Source organism: Bos grunniens, chromosome 18, assembly GCF_055505025.1.
Source record: "Bos grunniens cultivar Pamir isolate PY7600 chromosome 18, Bosgru_T2T1.0, whole genome shotgun sequence".
Classification (NCBI taxonomy): Eukaryota; Metazoa; Chordata; class Mammalia; order Artiodactyla; family Bovidae; genus Bos; species Bos grunniens.
The window spans coordinates 49,246,182-49,274,042 of NC_141182.1; the positions used below are offsets into that span (position 1 = coordinate 49,246,182).

Here is a 27,861-nt window from a genome sequence, read left to right on the forward strand (position 1 = left end):
TAATTTTTCTGAGCTTAGGTTACCTCGCCTGAGAAATAGGGGTACCTACCTCCCAGGAATGTTTCAGAGGCTGTGAGATAGAATCTGACTTATTTGCAAATTTGTTGCTGCTGCTGCTGCTGCTGCAGCAATGTCGCTTCAGTCGTGTCCGACTCTGTGCGACTAATTCCCTGCCTCCTCACGGCTTAGCACACCGCGTTAGACATCTGGACTAAATTACTTCTGGCTGATGCTGAGGCTGAAATTCCAATTCTTTGGCCATCTCATGCGAAGAGTTGACTCATTGGAAAAGACCCTGATGCTGGGAGGAATTGGGGGCGGGAGGAGAAGGAGACGACAGAGGATGAGATGGCTGGACGGCATCACCGACTCGATGCACATGAGTTTGGGTGAACTCCGGGAGTTGGTGATGGACAGGGAGGCCTGGCGTGCTGCGATTCATGGGGTCGCAAACAGTCGGATACGACTGAGCGACTGAACTGAACTGAGAAAAGGCCGATCAGAGGGGAGTTAAAACACGCCCATTTGACCCTCCGAAAATGTCGGCTCCACGCCCTACTTTAAGAAATCTCTGCCACTCTCAATATGGCGTCCTGAAGTACGTCATCGGGGACGAGCCTCGGGAGTCTCGCGTTAGGCGGGCGGGGCCAAGAGGTAGGTTCTCGCGAGAGAGCACGTCAGTCCCAGTTAGGCGTCGTGTGAACAGCAGCTGGTAGCGAAGGCTAAAGAGTCGCAAGAGCGGTGAGCCGGTGGGTTGGTGGCCGGGGTTGCAGGCCAGGCGGTTGCTGGAGGCCAGGGAGGCGTAGAGATTGTATTAAGAGCTCGGGAGGTATGGCAGGTGGCGTGGGGGAGAGGGTTCTCCTTCGAGTTCACGGTTACCAGAACAAGGCTGCCGGAAGTGCGCTTAGGGGTTTTTCTTCTCCCTGGAACCCTGGGGGAAACTGAGGCTCGGGGTGGGATTCCGAACTGGGGGTTGCGCTGAGGCCGCTGTCTTTCCCTGCGAGCAGAAGATGTCGGACAGCGAGGACAGCAACTTCTCCGAGGAGGAGGACAGCGAGCGCAGCAGTGACGGCGAGGAGGCCGAGGTCTGTGGCCGGGACGCTGGGGGAGACATGGGGCCTGGGGACAGGACCAGGGCAGAACGGCTCCTCTGGGAGCTTAGAGAGGATCAGGACGAGCTCTGGTCTCTGGGAACTTACAGGTTGTCGGGAGGGAGAGAGAGAGAAATAGGCAAGCCCAAGTCAAGCAGAAGCACAGGTGCTGGAGGCCTTGGATAGTCCAGGTACAATGAGATAGCAAGTGATGTTTTTGAAGGACTTGACATATAGTAAGAAACATTAGTTTTTATTTTTAGGTATGCTCAGTCATTGGTGAAATATACTTTTAGTGTTTACTACATGCTAGACACAATTCTTAATCCTTGGGCTAAACCAGTAAACAAAGCAGGTTTTTAAAAAAAATCTTTCTTTGCTCTGGTGAAGGTAAACAAACATAGCTGATCAGTAAGTCATTTATTAAGCTAGAAGACACTGGAGAACCGTAGAGAAGAGAAGGGGACTAGGGAGTCCTGGTTGAACTTTCAGTAGGACCATGGTGCATCTGGGAGGGTGACGTTTGGCGGTGATGGAGTGAGTCACGTCATGTGCAGGAAGAGCGTTCCCATAAGGGGGAAGAGCAAGTGCAAAGTGGGGAGCATGTCTGTGGTGGCCAGAAATTAATGAATCCAGTTTGCCTGTGTCAGAGAGCAGCATAGCACTAACAGGAGCCAGATCATGTCAGATCTTAAAGGCTGTGGTGAGGAATTTATCCTTAACTGAGTGAGGTGAAGCTATGAGAAGTTTTTGAGCAAAGGAGGCGTATGATCTAATATTTTGAAAAGATCACTGTGGCTTTGGGTCTGTTGAATGTCAGTGTTTAGGAACCAAATACAGACATTTCCTGGGACATATCTGATTGTAGACATTCTTTTATTCTGCTATTAGCCTCTTATTTATTTTTGATTTATTCATTTGTTGAACAAATGAATATTTGAGCACCTTCTGCTCTGTTCCAGAGACTTCCTAGGTGTTAGGGAGAGTGGAGCAAGGCAAATTTCTGCTTTCACAGAGTTTGCATTTAGTAGGCAATGATTACAGACTAACAAAGAGATGACACTGTGATTACAGAAATGCTAGTTTATTGTTAAAGTTAGTTGCAACACTTGTAAAAAATTTTATGTAAAAACAGGTGAGGCCTACAGCAGTTCTTTGCTCAAAAAGTGGCACCACCCCATCTTTTTTTTCACTGTACATGGCATATAGGATCTTAGTTCCCTGCCCACAGATCAAACCCATGCCCCCTGCAGTGGAAGCTCGAAGTCTTAACCACTGGACCATAAGGGAAATCCTGACACCCACCTTTAAAACTGGGAATTTCTCTACTTCCCAGAGTATATTAATTGCCATTTGTCATCATGCAGATTTAAGAAAAGGAAAATTTCATAACCTGGGTTCTGGAAAACATCAGATAGATGGAGAGTGCCATAGGCTTCCCTTGAACTGCCTCATTTACTTATGTTTCCTGTTTGCCCACTTGCAGGCATTTGATTGTCAATCCTTGTCATGCTCTTTGAGGAGTCCTTAGCTTGCCAGAATAGGAATGGGGCAAATGGGAAGATGACAAGAAAGGCCTTTCCTTCAAGCTTGGTCCTTGGTCCTCTGACTCATGGCTTCAAGACACTGAGCTTGTGGTTAAAGCCGGGTGGTAATGAGACCAGGATCCCCAGTTCCTTTGCCTGGCTGAGGTAGTGTGGTTTGTACTGTGCTAGTCTCACTTCCCTAACACCACATCGGGCTTTTTTCCCCCTCCACATTGGTCTTTTAAGTCACCTGCAGGCTCACCTGCTCTCACCAGGAAAGGCAGGAGGGCAGTGTGAGGGCTTTCCTCACCTCCAGAGGTGGGTCTGACTGGGCTTTATATTTTCATCTTAGTTGTGCTGGGTTTTCGTTGTGGCACAGGCTTTCTCTAGTTGTGGCTCGCGGGGGCTTCTCTTGTTGCAGAGCGTGGACTCTAGTTGTGGCACATAGGGTCCGTTGCATGCAGGCTTGGGAGTTGCCGCACTTGGGCTCATTTGCTCCCTGGCATGTGGCATCTCGGTTCCCTGACCAGGATCAAACCTGCATGCCCTGCTTTGTGAGGCTGATTCTTATTTTTTTTTTTTTTTGAGGCTGATTCTTAACCACTGGACCACCAGGGAAGTTCCCTGGCTGGGCTTTTTAGACAGCCAGGTGTTGGCCTGGTCCTTAAAGGACTGGCTCCTGTGAATACACAGGTGTGTGTGTATGCTGAGTCTCTTCAGTCATGTCCGACTCAGCGACCCCATGGACTCTGTGTAGCCCACCAGGCTCCTCTGTCCTTCTCTAGGCGAGAATCCTGGAGAGGGTTGCCATGCCTTTCTCTAGGCAAGAACCCTGGAGAGGGTTGCCATGCCCTCCTCCAAGGAATCTTCCCGACCCAGGGGTCAAACCCAGGTCTCCTGCATTGCAGGCAGATTCTATACTATCTGAGCCACCAGGGAAGCCCTAGATAGACAGCTAGAGATGGCAAATAATGAGCCACCGTTGAGGCAGTTATCTGGTTTATTATTCAGCTTAATTCCATCACCAGGGATTAAACCAGTACCCCTTGCAGTGGAAGCACAGAGTCTTAACCAGGGAAGTCCCTGAGTGACCTTCTTATTCATCCATTCAGCAAGTGTTCTTTGAGTTCCTGTTATGTTAGGATCACAGTCTCCCTCATGAGCCCTGTGTTGAGGTAGTTTATCAGCCAATGGTTACTCCAGGGCATGCTGAGGATAAACTGTGTCAGAGCATGTTCAAGCCCTGAGGTAACAGAGATAATAGTGAGAACTGTCTCCTCAGAGAATGGGAGCCAGGTTTGGAAAGAAGACTGCTGGAACTGCCCCAGGGCGATGATGCAGAGTTCCTGGAAATCAGGCTGTGGTCCTGATTTGAGTTGAAATAAGGGATACTATGGGCTAGTCAGAATTCTGTTTTGAACAAATACAATTGACCCTTGAACACAATGGTTTTGGATTGCTTGGGTCCAATTATATGTGGACTTTTTTTTCAATAGTATATTATACCCCAGGTCCAAAATGGACTAAATCGCGAGATTTATAATGGTGCATACTGAGAAACCCTGTATTTGGAGGGTTGCCAATAAGTTGTGTGTATATTTTTGACTGCATAGAGGGTCAGAGTCCCAACCCCCATGTTATCTGAGGGTCAGCTGTATTTTTAAAGTTGTCTTCTGTTCCCAGCCCTGGGCTGGGTGGTGTTGAGGACCTAGGAGTGTTTGAGCTATCTTGGGCCTTTCACTCAGGGACCTAGCTCACGTGGTCAGGGCTGTGATGGTGGAAGCCCAGAGGGTTGTGAGCCTAGAGAATGTGCCTGACTCTCCCTGGTGGGGAGAGGGCAAGCATCACTTCCTGAAAGAGTATTTTGATAGAAGTATGAGTGAGAGGCAGAGGAAGATGGCTTTTGTGCTGAGGACGGATGGTGGACTGTGCTAGGAGAGCATGCTGTAAGAGGCTCAGTGGGTTTGGACCTGGTGTTTAGGGGGGCAGCCTGGGGAGGTGGCATAGAGGGAGGGGCAGTGGGCACAATGTCCACTTACACACCAGGCAGCTGGGGAGCTGGGTCTTCACCTGAGGGCAGAGGGGAGCCCTGGCTATTTTAAGCAAGGGACTAAATGATCAGATTCATGTTTTAGATCATAGTTTCCCAAGACCGTAGATGCTTTCCAGGTGGGGAGTAATGAGAAGTGCTTTTAGGTGGAATAAAAATAAGACGTGAACCCACATTGAATCATTTAGTAAGACAGTTGTTTCCTTTTATTTGCACATCTTATCTTTTAATTGGGCCATGGAGAAAGTTTCATTTGAGTGCTACTGTGTCTTGAGCACCTTTCTGAAACTTGCTAGTCTCTGTGTTTGACAGGGGGAACAGGCTTTAGGCTTAGCCTGCAGGAGGCAGTAGGCAAGTTCCAATCATGTTGGAACTTTCCTTTTAATTTTATGGTTACTTTCTACTTATAACAAGTAAAGTGAAAGTTGCTCAGTCCTGTCTACTCTTTGCAACCCCATGGATAGTTCATGGAGTTCTCTAGGCTAGAATACTGGAGTGGGTAGCCATTTCCTTTCTCCCAGGGATCTTCCCTACCCAGGGGTCGAACCCAGGTCTCCCATGTTACAGGTGGATTCTTTACCAGCTAAGCCACAAGGGAAGCCCTATTTATAACAAGCTAACCTTTAGAGTTTTAACTTCTGAAATGTTTAAAAGCAGAAGTGCCCCTTCAGTAAAATTTCCAGTGAATTTAAAGAAAAATACCAAATTGGTTGTTCTGATGTGGAGATGGTGAGAAGTCATGAAGTTAATGAGGGAAAGGTTAATGTTTGAGGACACTGTTTGGTATGAATCATTTCCTTTTGTGATTTGTATGAAAAGAGGGATTGGAGGTCAAGAGACAGGGAAGGAGGCTGGGGCAAAGGTTCAACTTTAGAGGGCAGTGTTCTGGCCCAGGCTAGGGGGCTCTGGGGAGGGAGAAGGGATAGATCGAAGAGATAATGTTCAGAAAGTAGAAAGATCAAGAGTTTGGTGCCTAGTGGGAGCTAGAGGAGGCTAGCACGGGTCTAGGGAAAGACCCTGAGGCCAGTTCGTGACATGGTGGATGTGAAGGGCTCAGACAACATCGGGGGAAGGTATCCAGGAGGCTGGAGGCACATGAGGGTGTCTAGTTCTGGGGGAAAGTTGGGGACTGGAGACAGATGGGGTTGTCATCTACAGAGACAGGCAGTGAGATCGTGGAAGATAAAAGGGCCAGAGAGAGAGTGCATAGAGGGAGAAGCAAAGTGGGCCTTTGGCTGAACCCTGATGATTGACACCAGCATTTGAGGGGTGAGCCCAGTAAGGGGAGCCTGCAGAGGAGCAGGTGGAGAGGTTAGAGAAAAACCAGGAGTGATGTGGCAGATACCAAGGGTAGAGCATTTCCCTAGGCAGAGAGAAGTCAGTGGGGTGAGAAGTCTTATGGGTAAGGACCAGAGACTGTCCACAGAAGTAGCTGTGGAAGGTGATCAATGACCTTGGCAAGCAGTGTAGACTGGAAACAGCTCTGGGAGTCATCGTCACAATGACACAGCCAAGGGAGTGGATGAGATGGCCTGGGGGAGTCGTAGTATAGAGAGAGACAGGAACGAAGGATCAAGCCTAAAGGAGAGAGAGTGTTCAGAGGCTCGGCAGAGGCTAGCAAGGAGGTCTAGGGGAGGGGAGCCCAGGTTGGCTCCCAGATACCGGTTGGGTGGATGGTGATGCCGTCACTGAGGTAGGATGGCTACTAGGGAGGCCCGGCCAGGGTGGAAGGGTGTGTTCACAGAGAGCGGGTGGTGATCAGCCAGGCAGGGCTGAGGCCAAATTTAGGGATGGAGAGCATGGTGTCTGGATTTGAGGGGTTCAGAAAACTGGTTCCCCAACCCCCCCCGACCCTGCAGGTAGAGGAGGAGCGGCGGAGTGCGGCGGGCAGTGAGAAGGAGGAAGAGCCCGAGGAGGAAGAGGAGGAGGAAGAGGAGGAAGAGTATGATGAGGAAGAGGAGGAGGAAGATGACGACCGGCCCCCCAAGAAACCCCGCCACGGCGGCTTCATTCTGGATGAGGCTGGTATGTGACAGGGCCGGCGAGTGCTGAGTGGACGCTGGACTCCGCCTTCGGTTCTGTTTGTCCAGTGCATTATACTTGTTTGGTAAATGTCAGACACCCAACGGTAGGGTAGTCTGCGGTGCCCTGTGTGCCAGCCGTAGTGAACAGCTCAACGCTGCGCTTGTTTTGTGTATTCCTCCTCACTCACACCCACTACCAGAAGACGTTGAAGCAAATCTCAAATACATAATTTTACCCCCAAATATTCCTCTGAATAACCTGTAAAATAGATCCTTTTAAAACACAGAATTAAAATACCATTGTCATGTTTTTAAAAACTAACGATATGTCGTGCTAGTCCTGAAAAGCACAGGTGACGTAGAAGTAGGCAGCTGGACAGGACGGCGGAGGCGGACAGATCCTGGCCTGGCTCTGCTCTTTTCCCCAGGGGCCCTGGGCAAGTGGCTGCCTGTCTCTCTCAGCCTCTTTGCTGTTCTGTACAAGGCAGCAGGCAGGTCTGCCTACTTCAGCAGGAATATTTTCAGGGATTTGGGGGATCAAGTGTGTAAAGCACATCAAGTTGATGGCAACCCAAAATGTAATGGCCAGCTTGCAGTAAGCCCTTAGAAAACAGGGCTGTTATTTATTCACGTTATGTGGGCCCACATCATATCTACTCTTCCGTAACTGCTTTTCTGCTCGACGATTGTGGAGGTGTATATGATGTAGCTAGCTTAGGTTAAATGAGTTAAATGTAAGGAAAGTTTTCTGAACATTTGGCAGGTCCTCAATAAATTTTAACTGTTAGCATCATCATCATAGAAATATGTTTTTTCTGATGGCTGCTTAGTGTTCCATTCTAAAATACGCTTTATAGAACCAGTCTCTTGGTGGATGTTGAAATTGTATGTACATTTCAGTAGTGTAAGCAGCATTACCATGAATATTTTCATATATATTTAAACACATATATGCAAGTTATTACCTTGGCTAGGGGTTCTTAATCTTTTTTTGTGCTGTGGCCCCTTTTAGAGTCTGCTGAAGCCTATGGAAGTGTGAGTCCCCGACCCTTCTCAGAATCATGTTGTGAAATGCATTAAAAAAAAAAAGTACATAGGATTCCAAAGAAAACAAGTATGGTGAAATACGGTATCTAAATATTAAAAGAACATTGTAATGTAGATTTCTTTGGTGGGCTAATGGTTAAGAGTCTGCACTTCCACTGCAGGGAGTGTAGGTTCAATCCCTAATTGGGGAAGTTCTATATGCTGTGCAATGCGGCCAAAAAAAAAAAAAAAACACTGTGATGTATGTGCTGCTTTTTTTAGCATATTGAAAAAGCAAGGTTTAATGGAGGATTTGTTAAGAATCTAATTTTGAAGTAGCAATGACTATGAGTAATATTTTGAGGTATCTGTAGTTGTACTATGCTATGAAAGTACCAGACTTCACTGCTTAACACTGCTGTGGTTTGTTGCCATTGTTCATGATTGATGTAAATACTTAGAGATTAGTGAAAATGAAGATGCAGTTTTTTCATCTAACATAGACCGTGCAGATTTTCTACATGGTAAATCCCTAAGTCAAACTGCTGGACAAAGGGGATACATATATTTTTAAAGCTTTTTGATACCTTTGGCCAAATATAAGCTCCCCGAAAGGTCACACTACTTGATACTCCCACCGTCTGTACAAGCGATGCTTGTCCCTGTGCTTGTTGCCTATGCCCAGGCAAAGGGGAGTAGAACGCCACCCCTCATTTTCTTGGGACCCTCTTACCGGAGAGGAAACCAGGGAACAGAAGGGCAGGAGATGCCCTGGGTATTCCTGGTTCTCAGAGAGCTTCAGGCCTTTTCTCAAAGGCTGAGGGGGAGGGAGTCCTTGCTTAGAGAAAAGGTCTTAGCAGATGGACTCAGATCAAGAGAGTGGATAACTTGCCATCTGACACAGATAGTGGTCACTAGGGACACCCACTTGGTGGTGGCGGGAGTGTCACTGGGTACTGCCTGTGGGAAGCTATGTGGCAGTGCCCACTAACATTCACCATGCAGGGACCCTTAGAACCAGCAATTCCCTCTGAGGAATTCACCCCCAGGTGCCAAAAGATACGAGAACAGATGCTTGCTGCAGTCTGGTGTGCAGTTGCAAATGTTTGGTGACTTCAGTGTGCACTGTTGATTAGGGCCTGGTATAATGAACTCTGGGCTTCCCTGGTGGTTCAGCAGTAAAGAATCTGCCTGCAATGCAGGAGCCGCGAGTTCGATCCCTGGGTCAGGAAGATCCGCTGGAGAAGGAAAGGGCAGTCCACTCCAGTATTCTTGCCTGGGAAATCCCATGGACAGAGGAGCATGGCGGGATACAGTTTATGGGGTTGCAAAAGAATCGGACCTGACTTACCAGCTAAACAACGACAGCATAATGAACTATAGGGCCGATAATCAGGTAGCACGTGAGGCATGTGCTGCTGTGGAAGAGCTCCAAGCTAGTCTTATTGCTTAAAGAAAGAGTGGCTTAAAAAACTGTGCGGCGGGAAAATAGCAGTGAGGGGTTTATAGGCATTTCTTAGGTGCGGCCAGATTATCTCTAGAACAGAAGCTGGTCGCACAGTTGCATCTGGGAAAGGGGACTGAAAGGGCTTAGAAGTGGGAGGGAGACTCACTTAACACTTACCTCTTCCGTACACTTTGGAATTTTTTGCCATGGTAAGTCTTTAGTGTGGTATTTAATACATACAAAAGAATATATGTAATGTAACGGGGAGGTTAGGTGCACGGATCCTGGAGCCAGATTGCTTCTCAGGTACCAGTTGAGAGCCTTTGGACAAGTTAGATGACCTCTGTGTGTCTCTCTTACTGTGAAATTAGAAGGATGGTGGTACCTCCCTTAGGGTGGCCAGGAAGATTCAGTGAGGAATCTGGCAAGTACTCAGAGGAGGGGCAGGGCACCTGGGACCCTCACATTAAGTGTTGGCCGTTAGAAATGTAAGAGAATAATAATAAAACCACCAACCATGAATCCTGTCTTTAAAAAAAAAAAAACTATGTACCAGTCTTCCCTTAATAGTTAGGAGGGAACTTTTTTGCTTGCCTATTTGGATCTTGTTTTTAAAATGGATCTGTGGGTGGTGGGAGGGAGGGATGATTTTCAGAATCAGGTGGATCCACACGTGAGACTGTCCCTGGGGCCTAAGGCAGCTCTGAGGCCTTGGGCGGGAGCCTCGCCTGTCCGAGTCTCAGGGTCCTGATCTGGAAGCTGGGGGTCCGTAGTAGCCACTGCCCGGAGGAGATACCTTCTGGGAGCTGGTGTGATGAGGTCACCTTTGCCCTGGCTGTTCCGCTGACCACTCGGCGTTTCCGTTTCAGATGTGGACGATGAGTACGAGGATGAGGACCAGTGGGAGGATGGAGCAGAGGACATCCTGGAGAAAGGTGAGGGGGGCCCACCTCCGGGAGGCCCCCGGGGGTGTGGCCGAGAGGGTCTTGAGAGCCCACCCACCCCCCGCACTGTCCTGCCCCTCACCTCCTCACCTTGCTTCTTTCTGTCGTTGCCAGAGAGACCAGCTCTGCACCCTTTTCCTTTTAGGCCCATGAGCTGGGGGGTTGGGGGCTGTGGGGAGAGGACTCTGGGATCCCAGGGCCCCAGAGAATCCCTTCTGGGGGTTGGGGGGGGGCAGGCTGTATCCCAAGATACCCCCCACTTCTTGGGCCAGTGCCACCCCTTCCCTGTTATTTTCCGTTCTGTGCGCCTCATACATTTCGGCTTCTCCCCCAACCACCTGGTGCCTGGCCTTTACTTTTGATTTTCAACCTTCTTGTGTCCCTCCCTTCCCCTGTCCCCAACCCATTGGTTGATTTCGCTGCTATAATTTGGCTCATACTTTGTCTGCCCTCGCCCACCACCACCACCACCACCACCACCACCACCACCACCACCACCTCTTCCTCCAAGTAGAAGAGATTGAAGGTAAGAGCTTGAAAGTGTGATTCCCCACCCTCCTCCCATGTCCTGACATCTCTCCTTCCTGCCCGTGGCACCCTCCCTCACCCCTGACCCCTGTCCAGCCCTGGGGGCTCTGACTCATGCAGGGCCCACAGGCAGGGGGTTCTGGGGCCAGATCTGGCCTGGGAAAGTATGTGTGTGTTCATGTGTGAGTGTTGTGGGGTGCAGGGGTGAGGGGGTGGGTGAGTGGCGTGGGACGGAGTTCAGGGTGTGCTTAGACAGTGGTTGTGAGTGGCTATGAACAACTGAGTGTCCCCAGCTCCTGGCCCCGCCCCCGCCCCCCCCCCCCCCCCCCCCAGGGAGGACACTGGGAGCAGGATGCTGAGCAGGCCAGACCAGGGGCTGAGGGTTGGGGGTTTCCTCAGTGAGGTGTCTCCTGCCCCAGGACCCAACTCTGACCCCCAAACCCCCACCGCTTTCTCCAGGCCCCCGCTCTTCATCTCCCATTACTCACCCTGTCTGCCCATTTCTTTGCAGCTTCCAACATCGACAATGTTGTCCTGGATGAAGACCGGTCTGGGGCTCGCCGCCTGCAAAACCTCTGGAGGTGAGCTGAGATGGGAAAGGGTGAAACCGGCTTCCATGGGGAGATCTGGGGGCAGGTCAGCCCACCCTCCTCTCCTCAACCTTCCATTCTCGTTCACTTTCTCTCACATACCCCAGGGACCAGCGAGAAGAAGAACTGGGCGAGTATTACATGAAGAAATACGCCAAGTCATCTGTGGGAGAGACGTAAGGGCGTGTGCTGGGCCGGGTTGGGGCTGGGAGCATGTGGTCCCTTAGAAGGGTTGGGGTCTGACAGACCCCCTTCCTGCCTGACTGCCCCTCTCTCTCCAGGGTGTATGGAGGGTCTGATGAGCTCTCGGATGACATCACCCAGCAGCAGCTGCTCCCAGGAGTCAAGTAAGAGGATGGGACAGGAGGGCTTAGGTAGGAATTTTTATGGGGTGATGTGCCCACATGGCTTACTCCCTGAAGTGAATCACATCACAGAGTTGCACAGACGGAGTGGTGGCTGGTGGGGAAAGAAGGGAATGGCAAGTTGGTGCTTTTCTCTCTCCTTCCCCTGCCTGCGGATGGCAGGATGGAGAAGGGAGAGAGTGTGGAGGGAGAGGAAGAGCGGTGGGTGTGGTGATTTGTGTGTTTCCCATGAGGAGATAGATTTACTAAAGGGCTTCTTTTTCCTCTCCTGTCAGGGATCCCAATCTGTGGACTGTCAAATGTAAGGTGTGTGCCCTGGCCTCCTGGCCTGAGGGAGGCAGAGGAACAGAGAAGCCGCCTTGTCAGGGGAACTCGCCCTCTGTCGTCCCCGGGTCTCCTTGACCTTTCAGTCTCTTGGTCCTTCTTCCTCTGCCTCTGCATTCTTCTCTCTCCTTGCCCCGCCCTCTTCACCCCTCCCCTCTCCCTCCCTCAGTGTCTCTCCCAGGTTTTCTTGCTGTCTGTGCCTGTTGCTCTCTAACCCCTCCATCTCTCTTGTTCTTCTCTCTCCTGTTTTATTTACTTTTCTCTTTTTTTGACTGCACTGTGTAGTATGTGCAGTCTTCGTTCAACCAGGGATCGAACCTGGGCCCCTGGCAGAGAGAGCACTGAGTCCTTTCTAACCACTGGACAGCCAGGAAAATTCCTGCTGTCTTACTTTATCTTTTGCACAATGACACTGTCTTTATTTTTTTAATTGAGGTGTAATTGACTTACAATATTATGTAAATTTCAGGTGTACAACATAGTGATTTGCAATTTTTAAAGATACTGCGTTCGTAGTTATTACAAAATATTGGCTATGTCCCTTGTCCTGTGCAGTGTATCCTTATAGCTTTAATTTATTTTATACATAGTAGTTTGTAGCTCTTAATCCCATACCCTATCCTGCCCTCCCCGTCTCTGTCTTCCTTGCTGCTCTCTCCTGCCCACTTTTCTATGGCCTGTTCTCCGTCTTGTCATCTCTCATAAGCCTGCCTTTATTCTTCCAGATTGGGGAGGAACGGGCCACAGCCATTTCCTTGATGCGCAAGTTCATTGCCTACCAGTTCACAGACACGGTAAGTTGGATAGGCAGGCAGCCTCGGGGTGAGAGACGGGTAAAGCCCAGAGTGAGACACGGAACAAGTTCAGAGGTACCAGGTACCCCAACTGAGCAGCACTGTCTGTTAAGTGAGCTGCTTCAGCTAGAAAATGACCCCTTTCTGGGTTGAAGGGTTCTTTTGTGCCTGTCGAGATTCTGTCTTCATTCTCTCTGCATTTCTGGCAGGGTTCCCCAGCCCCTGCACCCCTCTGAAAGTCAGCCATCTCTCTTCCTGAGCCTTTTCTGCCTGAGAGTGAGTTCTTCCTGTTTACCAACCGTGGTGGGCAGCTGTCACCCTCTTACTGTTTGGCTGGGAGTCCTAGCATAGGGCAGTGTGGCTAAGTGCATCACAGAACAGGCCTGTCAGGAGAATTCCTTCCTTCTCTTTTTCAGTGTTATCAGAGTCCATTGAGCCCCTCCTCTGGGCTGCTCCCAGCATTCAGAGATGCTGAGGGTACAGCAGTGACCATGCCAGAGCTGGTCCCTGCCCCGTCAGGGCTCGCTTACATGCAGCACACAAACATGAAGTAATGCTGACTGCGTGCAGGGCAGCAGGTGCTGCAGGAAGGGCACAGATCTATCTTTAGACTGTTGAGCTTTGAATCCTGCCCCTGCGGCTTCCTCACTGTATGACCTTGATCGAGCCACTTCCCCTCTCTGTGCCCCTTGCTTTCACCTCAGCATCTTTAGAATTAAGTTATCTTTGAACATGTCCAACTCTAAGTCAGGGCTTGTTCTACAGCATGTGTTCAGTACATGTCATTGTTTTCAGAGGCGTAATTGTTAGTTTTGGAACCAAGGCGTGCTGACTGGTAACTTTCTCACTGAATGTAATTTGTATTAGACCAAGTGCATTGCTTTTACCTGCCGGAGCAGTGAATGTGTGTCAGTGGGACCAGTGGACAGTTGCAAGATGTGCAGATCGTGATTTTAAATGTGCTCAGACTTCTGCTTTGTGCCCTGGGGAAGATTCTAGTAACCTCATTTGAGATAGGACTGAAATGGTACATGTATATCATAAAAGCCAAAATCTCTCCATACCCGAGTCCCATTTTCCAGAAGTAATGATTGTTGGTTTGTGTGCCTTGGCTTCATAGGTGGCTCAGTGGTAAAGAACCCACTTGCCAGTGCAGGAGCCACAGGAGATGTGGGTTTGATCTCTGGGTTGGGAAGATCCCCTGGAGGAGGAAATGGAACCCACTCCAGTATTCTTGAGGGGAAAATCCCATGGACAGAGGAGCCTAGCGGGCCACAGTCCATGGGGTTGCAGAGTCAGACATGACTGAGGGACTGAGCACACAATCTTGTGTGTCTTTCCAGACCATCTTCCCTGCATATTGAAAAATGTGCCATTTGTTAAGTCGCTTCAGTTGTGTGACTCTTTGCGACCCCATGGACTGTGGCCCGCCAGGCTCTTCTGTCCATGGGATTCTCTAGGCAAGAATACTGGAGTGGGTTGCCATGCCCTCCTCCAGGGGATCTTCCTGACCCAGGGATTGAACCCAAGTCTTTTACGTCTCCTATATTGGCAGGTGTATTCTTTACCACTAGCACCACCTGGGAAGCCCCATTTTGGGTATGTGTATTGTCAAAACCAGGAAAACATGGAATAAAAACTTGAATTTCTATGTTTAAATGATTATTAAAATATCTAATACCTAATAGGTATTTTAAAAGATAAAAGGGTATTATGTACATACCATTCTGCAGAGAGCGTTTTCTCAGCACCATGATCATCTTTCCATGCCCAGGAACTATAAAGTTGTTTCCATTTTTCGCTATTAGGAACAATACTCAAACAATCTAGTTGCTTTTTAAAAAATTGAAATGTAATTCACATACGATATAAAAATATTTTGCTGGATTTGATGTTCTGTTTCATTAAACGTTTTTGCATCTATGTTTGTAAGGGATTTAGTCTGTAGTTTTCTTATGTCGTCTCTGTTAGGTTTTGGTATCAGGGTAATAATGGATTCATAGGACTGATTGGGAATGTCCCCCTTCTATTTTTTGGAAGCTTTTGTGAAGGAGTGGTGTTAATTTTTAGGTGTTTGGTAAATTTCACCAGTGAAGCCATCTAATGCTGGGCTTTGGGTGAGTGGGTGGGTGTGCATGTGTGTTTTTTGATTATTAGTTCAAAACTGTTACCTTGTACAGGGCTATTAAGATTTTCTGTTTCTTTTTGAGTCAGTTGTAGTAGTTTATGTCTTTCTACAAAAAAGAAATATTCATTTCATTTAGGTTAATTTATTGGTGTGCCTTAAAATTCTCTACGTTTGGTTGGTAGTAGTATCCTTTCTTTCATTCCTGATTTTGGTAATTTGAGTTTTTTTCTCTTTTTTTCTTTGCCTTGGTCAGTCTGGCTAAAGATTGGTCAAATTTGTTGATCTTTTCAAGCAACCACCTTCAGTGGTCTTCCCTATTGTTTTTCTAACCTCTGTTTCACTTATTTTCCATTCTGATCTTTATTGTTTCTTCCTTCTGCTTGCTTTGGGGTTAATTTCCTTTCTTTTCTGTTTTCTTAAGGTGGAAATTTAGGTTATTGATTTGAACAAATTTTTAAGTTGGTGTTTGCAGGTGTAAATTAACCTCTAAGCATGTTTTTTTCCTATGATAATAACTGCAGTGCACATCCTTGTGATAGGGTCGTTGCACAACATGTTTCTGTGGGAAAATCCCTAGAAGAGAGCTTGCTGAGGTGGCAGTCATTCCTGGTACTGGCAGTCATGTCTCACTGTCTCTGCCCACTGGCTTGGCCCTCCAGCCCCTGCAGATCAAATCGGTAGTGGCACCGGAACACGTGAAGGGTTACATCTACGTGGAGGCCTACAAGCAGACCCATGTGAAGCAGGCCATCGAGGGTGTGGGCAACCTGCGGCTTGGCTACTGGAACCAGCAGATGGTGCCTATCAAGGAGATGACGGATGTGCTTAAAGTGGTGAAGGAGGTGGCCAACCTGAAACCCAAATCCTGGGTCCGCCTCAAGCGGGGCATCTACAAGGATGACATCGCTCAGGTGCCTGGGGCTGGGCTGGGTAGCTGAGGAGGCCAGGGCTCTCTGTTCTGTCCTCCCTTCTCTATGCTTTACCCTTTCCAGCCCTCTAATTAGTCAGAGAGCAGAACCCACTCAGGTCAGGTGAAGCAGAGTCTGGACTTCATTGCGAATACAGGAAATGGAGGACCATCTTCTGTTGGTGTTGGATGAATGTTAGGTAATGATCTGAAGATGGTGAGGAAGTGAGCCATGTGAAGTTCTCGGGGAAGAGGTGTGGCAGAAAGCAGCATGTGAGCCAGGATGGGTGAAGCAGAGTGAGCGAGGGTGAGAGTGGCAGGAGAGGAGCTCAGGGAGGCAATGGGGGCCTGTAGCCCATCCAACAACTTTGCCTTTTACTGGAGTAAGATGGGAGGCTCCAAGGGAAGCTTGGAGTTTAATAGGATTACTCTGCTGACTACATGGAGATCAGACCACTGATTGTCAAGCAGGGACCCCCAGGGAACTTTTCACATAGAATGGAGACATTTCTGGTGGTTTTAACTGGGAAATGAGTTGATTTTAACATTCAGTGTCTGACAAGGCCTGGGACAGCCCCTCACAACAAAGGATCACCTGGCTAAGGAAACCCTGCAATAGACAGGATGGGGCCACAGGAGCAGGGAAATCAGTGAGGAGACTGCTGTCTGGGTTGCAGGTGCCGGTGGACAAGACCGAGGTTGCAGTAGTAGAGGGGGAGAAGAGGTCAGAATTGTTGGAGGCAGCGCTGCCAGGTTTGCTTCCAGGTTGGATGTGGGTGTAAAAGAAAGAGAGGAGTGAAGAACACCTCCCACGCTGTGTGCCTGAGCAAGAGGAAGAATGGAGGGGACCTGTGGGGAGAGGAGCAGGTTTGGAGGCAGTCAGGAGATTAGCTGCGGTTATGCTGGGTTTAATGGACCTTTTAGACATCCAGGTGGAGTTGTCACGTCGTCAGTGGGTACTTAATTTCAGGCTGGAGGGAAGACAGGCTGGAGAATGAATCTGGAGGAGTTATCAGCAGTTTCATTTCCTCTCATCATGCTCTGTCCCTGGCCCTTCCTGGCATCTCCTCGCCTTCCCTGAGTCTGGAGTTGGGGAGGGAAGGCTGGGGCCCTGCTGACCTCCCAACCGAACTTCTCAGGTGGATTACGTGGAGCCCAGTCAAAACACCATTTCCCTGAAGATGATCCCACGCATCGACTACGACCGCATCAAGGCCCGCATGAGCTTGGTACTGTGGGGATGTGCTGCTGGGACTGGGGAGGGAGTGCTTGATCCCTGCTGGTGGCCAAGCCCTCGTCTCTCACCCTTCCCATCCATGCCTCTTTTCCTACACAGAAAGACTGGTTTGCCAAAAGGAAGAAGTTTAAGCGGCCCCCACAGAGGCTGTTTGATGCAGAAAAGATCAGGTGAGCGTCCTGGGGCTGGGCTGGGTGGCCAGATCTGTGGTGTAGGATGTCCCTTTGCAGATTCTCCTGTAGAGCTGGGCTCCCAGAGCCATCGAGGGTTTAGTTTATGAGTGGTTAACTTGGCAGTATAGCCTTAGCCAAGTTATTTAACATACCTGTGCCTCAGAGTTTGCTCTGCTGCAAAGATCAGTAAGAGTAACCCCCGCTTCCTAGGATGGCACTGAGAGTCAAAAGAATTAATATGTGTGCGTGCCCAAAACAGCACTTGGTACCTAGTCAGTGTGATGAACGGTGTCACGTATTGAAATGAGATTTATCGACGCATCAGGCCTTATAGTCTCTTTCCTGATTGCCTAATGCCTGGACACCTCAGATGGGGGTACAGAACCCCTTCTGCTCAGGACGTCTCTGTCCCCCTCCCCCTCCCCAGCTGAGTGGACCTCTGGAGCACCCCAGGGTTTCCATCGCCCAGGGCTTCTGGGGGCTCCAGTGGGAAGGGTAGGCGAGGAGGATGAAGAAACAAAAGCAGCCAGTGACACTTGCCCTCTGGTCCTGCTCTGGAACACATCGTAAATGTGAACAGCCAGTTTTTTCATTCTGATAAAGGCTGGATTGTAGAATGAGCCTTTTGATCTACTAGGCTGGGCTAATGCCCCCAGGCCAGGCCAGGTTAGTACTTCACATGCCTGAACTGGACTCATTTACAACACTGGTCTCCCCCCAGCTGGAAATGCCCTTCTTGAAAACAAACCAGAGCGACCCTTCCCCGCCCCGCAGCCGTCGGCCTGACGCAGTGCCCAGACCTGCCCAGCTGAGCACACTCGAACCCCTCTCCCTAGGTGCACCGTGTGCATGAGAAGATGGTCGGCAGGTGGAACCCAACCTGCTCCGCACGCTCCCCTTTTTGAGAAGTGGACAGGCTTTCCCTCCCCACCCTAGCAGCATGGGGCAGGGTCTGCAGGCCAGTAGAGTTAAAGCACAGGCTTGGGAGTCCTAACCCCTGCATTTGAACCTTGACTCTTAGACTCATAGGCTTGGCTACCTTGGCCATATCATGCACCCTCCCTGAGCCTTACTCTCTCACTTGCCTGAGAAATGAGGGTCATATTACTGATGTCACGGGCTTTGGAGAGGAGTCAGTGAGGTCACGTGTGTGTGAGTGTTAATCGTTAGCATGGTCTGATACTTTGTCTAGCTCCTACTCACCGAGTGAGTGCCTGCCGTGTGCCAGGCACTATTGTAGGGTAAATAGTGAATAAAAGATGCTAGGTCCCTGCCCTTCTGGAGCTGCCATTCTAGGGAGATGTATCAAACAGGAGCTCATCAGAGGGTGTTAATGAGCTCTCATTAAAAATAAAGCAGGGAAGGGGGCAGCAAAGTGCAGAGGGGCAGGAGCAGTGTACCCTTCCATCGAGGCAGGGCCTTCGGGCTTTGTGAGAGGTCACTCCCACCCAGAGGGGGTGTTTGGGATGGGATGGCTCAGGCATCCCGTGTCCACTTCCCCCTTTGCCAGCAGAGGAGACTGAGGCCCAGCAAGCCTCTTAACACCCTCTTCTCTCCCCTACAAAATCCCAGATCCCTGGGGGGTGACGTTGCCTCCGACGGTGACTTCCTCATCTTCGAGGGGAACCGTTACAGCCGGAAGGGCTTTCTGTTCAAGAGCTTTGCCATGTCTGCTGTGGTAAGGGTCCCAGAGGGAGTTGTGCTAAGGGTAGTAGGGAGCGGGGAGGCCCAGCTTTCTCCCTCCTGCAGTCCAGGCCCCAGAGCAGTGGGTTATCTGGGTTTGTCCCAGGTAAATCTCAAAGGAGTTTCCCCAGGAGAATAACCTCACCATCTTTCCAGCCCATTAAGCTGGGCTGTGCCACTGACCTTCATCTTCTTCCTTCTCTTCCTCTGGTTTTGGGGCTCAGATCACAGAGGGTGTGAAGCCCACACTGTCTGAGCTGGAGAAGTTTGAGGACCAGCCAGAGGGCATCGACCTGGAGGTGGTGACTGAAAGCACAGGTATGAGGTCACGGTCGGTAACCCAGCCCAAGGAGAGGGCGGCCCATGGTACGCAGCCCCCAGGTTAGCCTGTGTCTGCCCCGCAGGGAAGGAGCGGGAGCACAACTTCCAGCCCGGGGACAACGTGGAGGTGTGTGAGGGCGAGCTCATCAACCTGCAGGGCAAGATCCTCAGCGTGGACGGCAACAAGATCACCATCATGCCCAAGCACGAGGACCTCAAGGTAGGGGCCGCACCGCCTGTGTGTGCGTGCTGGGTTGCGAGCATGATGAAAGCATGGAGCATTCCTGAGCTCACTGGTTTTAGTTTGCTTGGGGTGGGTGCGTCTGACACTTGTCCAGGCCCAGTGGTGTGTGTCTGGGGTGAGGCTGTCTCCAGGTGGGTCTGAGGAGGTCTCTGTAGTCTGGTGTCATATGTCTTGGGGATGGCCCATCTCTATGCAGGGTTAAGGCTTGTCCAGGCTGGGGCAGGCTGAGGGTGGTCCCAGTGGCCTGAGGTGGTCTCCAGTTGGGGGCGTGAGCCTGGCGTGGGTTGTGGCCCGGACATTCTGGGAATACGAGTGGAATCTGAAGGCGGGTGGGCACATGGTCTGTGGTGACTTCCTTAACCTGCTCGCTGACCTCATCCCCATCCCCAGGACATGCTGGAGTTCCCGGCCCAGGAACTTCGCAAGTACTTCAAGATGGGGGACCACGTGAAGGTGATCGCTGGTCGGTTTGAGGGCGACACAGGCCTCATCGTGCGGGTGGAGGAGAACTTCGTCATCCTCTTCTCTGACCTCACCATGCACGAGGTAGCTGGTGGGGGGCTGGGAGCGGGGTGGATGTACATGGAGCCATGTGGACCCTGCTTCACCCACTCCCATCTCCTACAGCTGAAGGTGCTCCCCCGGGACCTGCAGCTCTGCTCGGAGACGGCATCAGGTGTGGATGTTGGGGGCCAGCACGAATGGGGGGAGCTGGTGCAGCTGGACCCCCAGACCGTGGGCGTCATCGTGCGACTGGAGCGGGAGACCTTCCAGGTGTGTGTGCTGCACGCAGGGGCCTCCTCTCCCTCCAGCTCTTCATCCTGGGAGGTGGCGGAGCAAGGTGGCCGAGAACCCAGACTGCTCCGGGTGCAGACCTGGCTCTGTCATGCGGAGCTCACTGTGTGACATCGGTCGGGCAAGTGCATGTCAGTTAGCCTCTCTGTGCCTCAGTATCACACCTAGTGAAAAGGAAGTAGCAGCGGCATATGCTTCATTAGCTGTGACCGAATCCCTGAAGTCAGATATGTACCTGGGCACTGGGTGCTGGGCTTAAGGGCTGGGTACAGCTGGTGTCTTCCTCCCCTTCACTGAGGATGTGGCGGCCAAAGAGTATAAATGCTTAGGACCCTGGACTCTGGATTCACATCTCAGCTCTTTTACGTTCTGCCGTGTGACTCTGAGCTAGTAACTTGCCCTCTCTGGGCCTGAGATTTTCCCTCTGAAATGGGAGCTGTAACAGCACCCACCTCAGAGGGAAATTTTGAGGCCTCAGTGGAATCTTGTGTGAAGAGTTTAGCACCCGTCTGGCACAGAGTGATGGATAGACGTTAACTGTTATGTTAACGTTTGTTCCTCTGCTCATCTCAGGTCCCTGATGCTCAGTCAGAATGGAGTCTCCTTCTAGAGGGTGTTCTGGAATGATGGGGACATTTTTGGTTGACCTGGTGCCCAGGGGGTGGTTCCTAACATCACCTGCCCCAGAGTCAGGGAGTCTAGACGTCCTGCAGAGCTTGGGACAGTCTCCCATAGGAAGAACCATCCCACTGCAGGGAAGCCCTGCCCCACATGACGCCTTTCCACTCTCAGCCACTCGGTATCCCCTCCCGTCCCTCCGTAGGTGCTGAACATGTATGGGAAGGTGGTGACTGTCAGGCACCAGGCTGTGACCCGGAAGAAAGACAACCGCTTTGCCGTGGCCCTGGACTCAGAACAGAATAATATCCACGTGAAAGACATCGTCAAGGTTATTGACGGCCCCCACTCGGTGAGTATAAGCTTTGTCCCATCTGTTACAGCTGAGAGATTTGGGATGGAGCGTGGCCACGAGCTGACTGTCCTTCCCCCATCCAGGGCCGGGAAGGCGAGATTCGCCATCTCTTCCGCAGCTTCGCCTTCCTGCACTGCAAGAAACTGGTGGAGAACGGCGGCATGTTTGTCTGCAAGACCCGCCACCTGGTGCTGGCAGGGGGCTCGAAGGTGAGGCGGGCATGGTGGCACCCTGGCTGCTGGCCACCTGGCTCAGTTCTCTGGTCTTCCCTGGCCTCAGGAGTGACACAGATGGGCTTGGTGTCCATTTGGACAGATGGGCAGATGTCAGTGTCTGTCTACTGGCTATCTGGCTCGGTTCTCTGGTCTTCCCTGGCCTCAGGAGTGACACAAATGGGCTTGATGTCTACAGGAGGGCAGATATCAGTGTCGGGTCCTTGGCAAATTGTGAAAAAAAAGGGCTTTGAGATTCTGATCTATTTACCAAATTATTTATTCATTTAGTTTTGTTGAGCACCTGTTAGGTGTTTGACACTGGAGTTGCGGCAGTGAACAATACAAAAAAAACCCTGTCCTGGTGCTGCTGCTCTGGAGATGAACAGATAAATAAATGCATGCGTAGTACAACTTGGGCTGATGATGAAGGATAAACCAAGATAAGGAGATAGAGAGTATGGGGGTTGCTGCTTTAGAGAGGACGTTAAGGACAGACTCAGCTCCTTGAGGAGGTGGCATTTAAGCCAGAGACTTGAAGGAAGGGTCGGGGCGCCCCATGCATGTCTCGGGACAGCACAGTTCCTGAGGTGGGATTTGTAGGAAATTGTGCAGAACCAGGTATCCGAAAGGAAATCAGACGTGGGATCTGGGGAGCTGGGATCAGGAGATGGTCTCCTCAGGGCCCTGCAGATGGAATGCGGAATCCCCATGGCTTGCAGTTTGTGTATCACCAGGGGTTTAAATTCCTGACCACCACGTGGTAGTCCCACTCCTTGCCTCTTGATTGACAGGCCCACAGTGGCATAGGGGTGGCAGTTTTCCTAAAGGGAAATGGAGCCATTGTGACCAGAAGGAGGGAGGGATGGCTGCTGGGCAGGTTCACACAGCAGACGTGGGATGTCTGGGGCCTGGGAACCTGTCACTCAGGCCCTGGCTACCAGTTCACTTCTTGTCCCTCCCCCTAGCCTCGTGATGTGACCAACTTCACAGTAGGAGGCTTCGCCCCTATGAGCCCCCGGATCAGCAGCCCTATGCACCCCAGTGCTGGAGGTGAGGGGGATCTGGGGTGTGGATGTGTCTGGGGGGTGGAGGAGGGATGTTGTTCAGCCTGCACTCACTATCTGCTTTGAGCCGGCCTGCACATGGTAAGACTCACAGCCCAGGGGAGACCCGACCCCCAACCCCCTGCCAACAGTGACAGTCCAGGGTGGTCAGGGCTGTGAAGGGAAGGCCCAGGGCTCTGGTGGGGGGCCCCCAGAGGAGGCTCCTAACCCAGAGGTTGGGGGGAGTCAGGCAAAGGGGGCTGGAAGGGACCTTGGCTATGGGCACAGCATGTCGGGGGGTGGACCAGCGACTGGTGACATTCTTCCTTCCCAGGTCAGCGCGGTGGCTTTGGCAGCCCAGGTGGCGGTGGTGGTGGCATGAGCAGAGGCCGAGGGCGGAGAGACAACGAGCTCATCGGCCAGACTGTGCGCATCTCCCAGGGGCCCTACAAAGGTGACCTGCGAGGCCGTGTGGAGGCCCGGGGAGGGGCGTGGGGAGGAGAGCCCGCCCGCTGACCTCCTGCCTCCCCACCAGGCTACATTGGTGTGGTGAAGGACGCCACGGAGTCCACTGCCCGAGTGGAGCTGCACTCCACCTGCCAGACCATCTCAGTGGACCGCCAGCGCCTCACCACTGTGTACGGGCCAGGGCAGGGCTGGGAAGAAGGCTGTTGGGCGGCTCGAGGGCCCTGCTCACCCCACTTGTTCTCTGTGGCTACAGGGGCTCACGGCGCCCAGGCGGCATGGCCTCAACCTACGGGCGGACACCCATGTATGGCTCCCAGACGCCCATGTACGGCTCTGGCTCCCGCACACCCATGTACGGCTCTCAGACGCCCCTCCAGGATGGTGAGCATTCCCAGCAGATAGAGATGGGGGTGATGTGGAGGGGTCTGGAGACAGGACAGAACTGATGGACACCTCTCTCTCCCGTTACAGGCAGCCGCACCCCGCATTATGGCTCTCAGACGCCCCTGCATGATGGCAGCCGCACTCCTGCCCAGAGTGGGGCCTGGGACCCAAACAACCCCAATACACCGTCACGGTGAGCTGGGGCTGGGGCAGGGTTCCCTGAGTGTGTTCCCGTGTGCGTGCCCGTGTGCATGAGTGGTTCCACTGTGTGTCCGTGGAATGGTCAGGTCTGTGTGACCTACCCTGAGTCCTCTGCTCCCAGCCCCAGGCTGGTTATGTGAAGGAGGGTAGGCCTTGCTGGGGCTGGAGGCAGTCATTTCCCCAGCTCCCATCAGAGTAGCGATCTGGGATTAAGACGTGGGCCTGGAGACAGAGTGTGTGACCACCCTCATGTGGCTGGTTGTATGACCTTGGATGGACAATCTCATCTCTGTTTCCCAATTCTGGCCACCTGTGAAAAAGAGGCCTCTGGATGGGGCTGTTTGTGAGGATGAAGTTGCCTTGTCTTGCCTGGTGTTCTGTGCTGTCCTAGAGGCGTTTGCTACCTTGTTGTGATCACCATAGTCATTCTCAACAGACCTCTCTCCCCAACAGGGCTGAGGAAGAATATGAGTATGCCTTTGATGATGAGCCTACCCCATCCCCACAGGCCTACGGGGGCACCCCCAACCCCCAAACACCTGGCTACCCAGACCCCTCGTCCCCGCAGGTCAACCCACAGTACAACCCACAGACTCCAGGGACACCAGCCATGTGAGTCCATTGGGGCTAGCCCTTATCAGCTGCTGCCAAAACCTTCTCGCTGCCAAAACCTTATTGCTGCCAAAGCCTCCTCACTGCCATCACCTCCTTCTCTCGTTCTAATATTTATTTATTTGGTGCATTGGGTCTGCGTTGCCTCATGCGGGATCTTTCATTGCAGCATGTGAACTAGTTGTCGCCTGTGGGATCTAGTTCCCTGACCAGGGATCGAACCCAGGCCCCCTGCATTGCAAGGCGGATTCTTAACCACTGGACCACCAGGGAAGTCTCTTCTTTCCTCTTCTAATGCCCCCAACTAATACCTGCTTCACTCCTTGTCTCTACAGGTACAACACAGACCAGTTCTCCCCCTATGCAGCCCCCTCCCCGCAAGGCTCCTACCAGCCCAGCCCCAGCCCTCAGAGCTACCACCAGGTGGCGCCAAGTCCAGCAGGCTACCAGAATACCCACTCCCCAGCCAGCTACCACCCCACACCCTCGCCAATGGCATATCAGGTACTGGTCAACTTACACGCCCTTGAGTGTGCTGGGCTAAGATGGGCCTTGGGCCTGTAGGGACACCCAGGCCAAATGACCTGTTCCCAGCAACCGCATCCCCTTTTCCCTACAGGCCAGCCCCAGCCCAAGCCCTGTTGGCTACAGTCCGATGACACCTGGAGCTCCTTCCCCAGGTGGCTACAACCCGCACACGCCGGGCTCAGGCATTGAACAGAACTCCAGCGACTGGGTGACCACTGACATCCAGGTGAAGGTGCGGGACACCTACCTGGATACACAGGTGGTGGGGCAGACGGGTGTCATCCGCAGTGTCACGGTAAGTAAGGCCCCAGCTGGCGGGTGGGCAGGCATCCTCTCCTTTGGGGCCCCCAGTCTCTGTGGTTACTGGTTTGTCCTGGTTTTCATTGTTGTTGTTTGTTTTTCTTATTGTCTATCCACATCTTCCAGTAGCTGTTTATAGCTTGAGTCGTAGATATGGAAAGGTTTGGCGTGCAAAATTTCACAAGGCAGGGAGTTCTGCCTTTTATGCTCATGGCCCCCATCAGCCTGGGAGATCTGGTGACTGGCACCCAGGAGTATGGTTACTTTTTGACAGTTCAGTAACAAGAACTGAGTGCTCCTCTGTGCCAGGCTTTGGCTTAGCACCAGACCCCCATGCCCCATGGGCACCCATGGCTTCAGCTTTGCCGACCCTTCATTCTTCCTAGTCACTGAATTCTCTTCAGCCTCAGGGCCTTTGCTCGTTACTTTCCTTTTTCTAGAACTCTCTTCCCTCCATTCTTTGTCTAGTTAACTCCTACTCATCCTTCAAAGCAACACCTGGGCTGTCCCAGGTCTGTCTCTTGTGGGTTCATGTAATTCCTTTTCATGTTACCTACCTGCTGCCTAAAAGCTTAAAGTTTACCCGTATGGGATTCTTTGATTACCAGATCTGTATTTTCTTTCTAAGTAGCCTCAGTTTCTCTATGCGGGACTGACACTTTGTTGGCCTTTCAGTAAATATTAATTGAATTAATTAAACAAACACTGGAGGTGAAGACAGCTCCAGCCCTACCCTCACAGATCTCACATTCCTGTGGGGGAGACAGACGTGTCCCCAGACAGCCTGAATGACCAGAGCTGGGATATGGGAAGCACAGAGGGAAAGGGGAGCTATGTGAACCCTGGGGAGGCACCTCACCCAACTTTATAAGTGTTCAAGGAGGGCTTCTGGGAGAAGGTTAATGTCTGCGTTGAGACCTGAAGAATGAACAGGAGAAAGCCGAGGGAAATGGTGGGGAGGGGGCTGAGGGTACTCTAGCTAAAGGGCATGTGCAGAAGCCTGCGGGGGAGGGAAAACCTGGCATATGTGGGCAGTTGAAGTCTATTCATTGTGGCTGGAACTTAAAGAGTCAAGGGGGAAGGTGAGTTGTGAGGCCAGAGGAGAGGCTAGAGCAGGTTACATGCCAGCCTGGAGAACTTGGATTGTGTCCTGAGGACACTGGTGGGTGGGCATCTCAGCAGGGATGGGATCAGATGTGTGGTTGGGAATTAACTCACTTGTTGCTGTGTCATAGGCGGATCAGGTGTGGTGAGAGGGGATCAGGGGCTGGAAGCCCAGGGGGAGGTCAGGTTGCACTACTGGGCTGTGGGAAGGAGGGAGGAGCCTACATGCACAGGCCGGGGACCCTGGGGCCATCCTTGAGACGGGGCCCAGGAGGAGGAGCAAGTGTCCGGTGAAGCTGAGGCCAGTGTGGGACACGAGTGAGGGGCCTGAGCAGCAGTCTCCCTTCTGCCCTAAGTTAGCTTCATGCAGATGCTTCTCTTGCTGGTCTGATCACCCTGCCCCGCCATCCCCTCTACACCACAGACCTCAGGCCTTGGAACCAGGCCCAGCCTTCCCCTTTCCTGCCCCTGTGTCACCTTGGGAAAGTGACTTCTTAGAATGAGTCCTGATCTTGTGTCCGTTGAGGGCAGGGGATTATCAGTCCTGTGTTGGGAGCTGGCCAGGCTGACCAGGCTGTCCCCACCCCCAGGGAGGCATGTGCTCTGTGTACCTGAAGGACAGTGAGAAGGTTGTCAGCATCTCTAGTGAACACCTGGAGCCCATCACCCCCACCAAGAACAACAAGGTAAGGGAGGGCAAGGGGACGTGGGTGCGTGGGGCTGCTGCCGTGGCCCCTGACCCCATGTGTTGTCCCCCTGCAGGTGAAGGTGATCCTGGGTGAGGATCGGGAAGCCACAGGTGTCCTGCTGAGCATCGATGGTGAGGATGGCATTGTCCGCATGGACCTTGACGAACAGCTCAAGATCCTCAACCTCCGCTTCCTGGGGAAGCTCCTGGAGGCATAAGGCAGGCAGAGTGGACTTTGGCAAATAATCTGACAGATGGAGAACATCCCTCTTTCCTTCCCTGGCCCTTGGCTCTGACTTGGGATCCAGGGCCAGGAGTAGGGCTAGCCTGGTGGTTCAGAATTTCTTTTATTTTCCTTTCTGCGTTCCTATCTCCCTCCCTGATATTCATGGGAATCAGAGTAGAGTCTGGGGGAGGGTCCCCACCTTCTTATTCCCCACCTTCCCCAGCTTGCTTTTGTGTTACGATCTTTCAATAAAAAACTGTTTGGTCAAAGTCCTGTCTGTTTGTGTTCTGGTTTGTAAGTGGGGTCACTTGCAGACCCCATTTAATACCTTGCTGTGGGGTCTTCAGCAGATAATGGTCCTACTTAAGCCTCATGTTACTCAATGGACATGAGTTTGAGTAAACTCCGGGAGTTGGTGATGGACAGGGAGGCCTGACGTGCTGCAGTCCATGGGGTCGCAAAGAGTCGAACACGACTGAGTGACTGAACTCAACTCAGCTCGACTCAAAGCCTCATCTAGAAAATGATACTCCCCACCCCAGAGACTATTCAATGTATGAGAAGACACTGGACAGAAATTTTAGAACAGAGACTGCCATGTGATTGACAGTGTTACATCTAACTCATGCTTGAGTTAAGTGAAAATTAGTATTCCTCTGCAAGGAGATCAAACCAGTCAATTGTAAAGGAAATCAACCCTAAATATTCATTGGAAGAACAGATGCTGAAACAAGCTCCAATACTTTTGCCACCTGATGCGAAGAGCCGACTCAGTAGAAAAGACCCTGATGCTGGCAAAGATTGAGAAGGGGGCGACAGGACAAGATGATTGGATGCCATCACTGACACAGTGGACATGAGTTTGAGCAAGCTCCGAGAGATGGTGAAGGACAGGGAAGCCTGGCATGCTGCAGTTCATGGA

The 27,861-nt window shown here is 51.6% G+C and overlaps 1 protein-coding gene across 6 annotated transcripts; it reads left to right on the forward strand.

The window, feature by feature from the left end:
* Positions 1-681: 681 nt before the first annotated feature.
* SUPT5H (SPT5 homolog, DSIF elongation factor subunit) lies at positions 682-27,208 on the forward strand. 6 transcript variants are annotated; one of them, XM_086352466.1, is made up of 30 exons: positions 682-829; positions 1,008-1,085; positions 6,527-6,692; positions 10,034-10,099; positions 10,623-10,634; positions 11,148-11,217; positions 11,334-11,402; positions 11,508-11,573; positions 11,867-11,897; positions 12,641-12,709; positions 15,497-15,748; positions 16,884-16,973; positions 17,081-17,151; positions 18,727-18,832; positions 19,062-19,155; positions 19,242-19,378; positions 19,793-19,948; positions 20,030-20,176; positions 21,021-21,167; positions 21,254-21,379; positions 22,351-22,435; positions 22,763-22,882; positions 22,964-23,066; positions 23,150-23,277; positions 23,368-23,473; positions 23,935-24,093; positions 24,429-24,597; positions 24,713-24,916; positions 26,616-26,711; positions 26,788-27,208. In XM_086352466.1, the coding sequence occupies exons 2-30, from the start codon at positions 1,011-1,013 to the stop codon at positions 26,929-26,931; spliced, it is 3,264 nt and encodes a 1,087-aa protein (XP_086208592.1). In that variant the 5' UTR covers positions 682-829; positions 1,008-1,010; the 3' UTR covers positions 26,932-27,208. The 6 variants fall into 6 exon arrangements, with proteins under 6 accessions (XP_086208592.1, XP_086208591.1, XP_086208590.1 ...); XM_086352465.1 differs by having other exon boundaries at positions 682-749; XM_086352464.1 differs by having other exon boundaries at positions 682-741.
* Positions 27,209-27,861: the final 653 nt, after the last annotated feature.

Excerpts from the sequence above, each read along its gene's own strand:
- SUPT5H (XM_086352466.1), top strand. The coding sequence starts at position 1,011 with ATGTCGGACAGCGAGGACAGCAACTTCTCCGAGGAGGAGGACAGCGAG. Across the intron at positions 11,898-12,640 it reads TGTGGACTGTCAAATGTAAG|ATTGGGGAGGAACGGGCCAC; the intron begins GTGTGTGCCCTG and ends TTATTCTTCCAG. Across the intron at positions 26,712-26,787 it reads CCCCCACCAAGAACAACAAG|GTGAAGGTGATCCTGGGTGA; the intron begins GTAAGGGAGGGC and ends GTCCCCCTGCAG.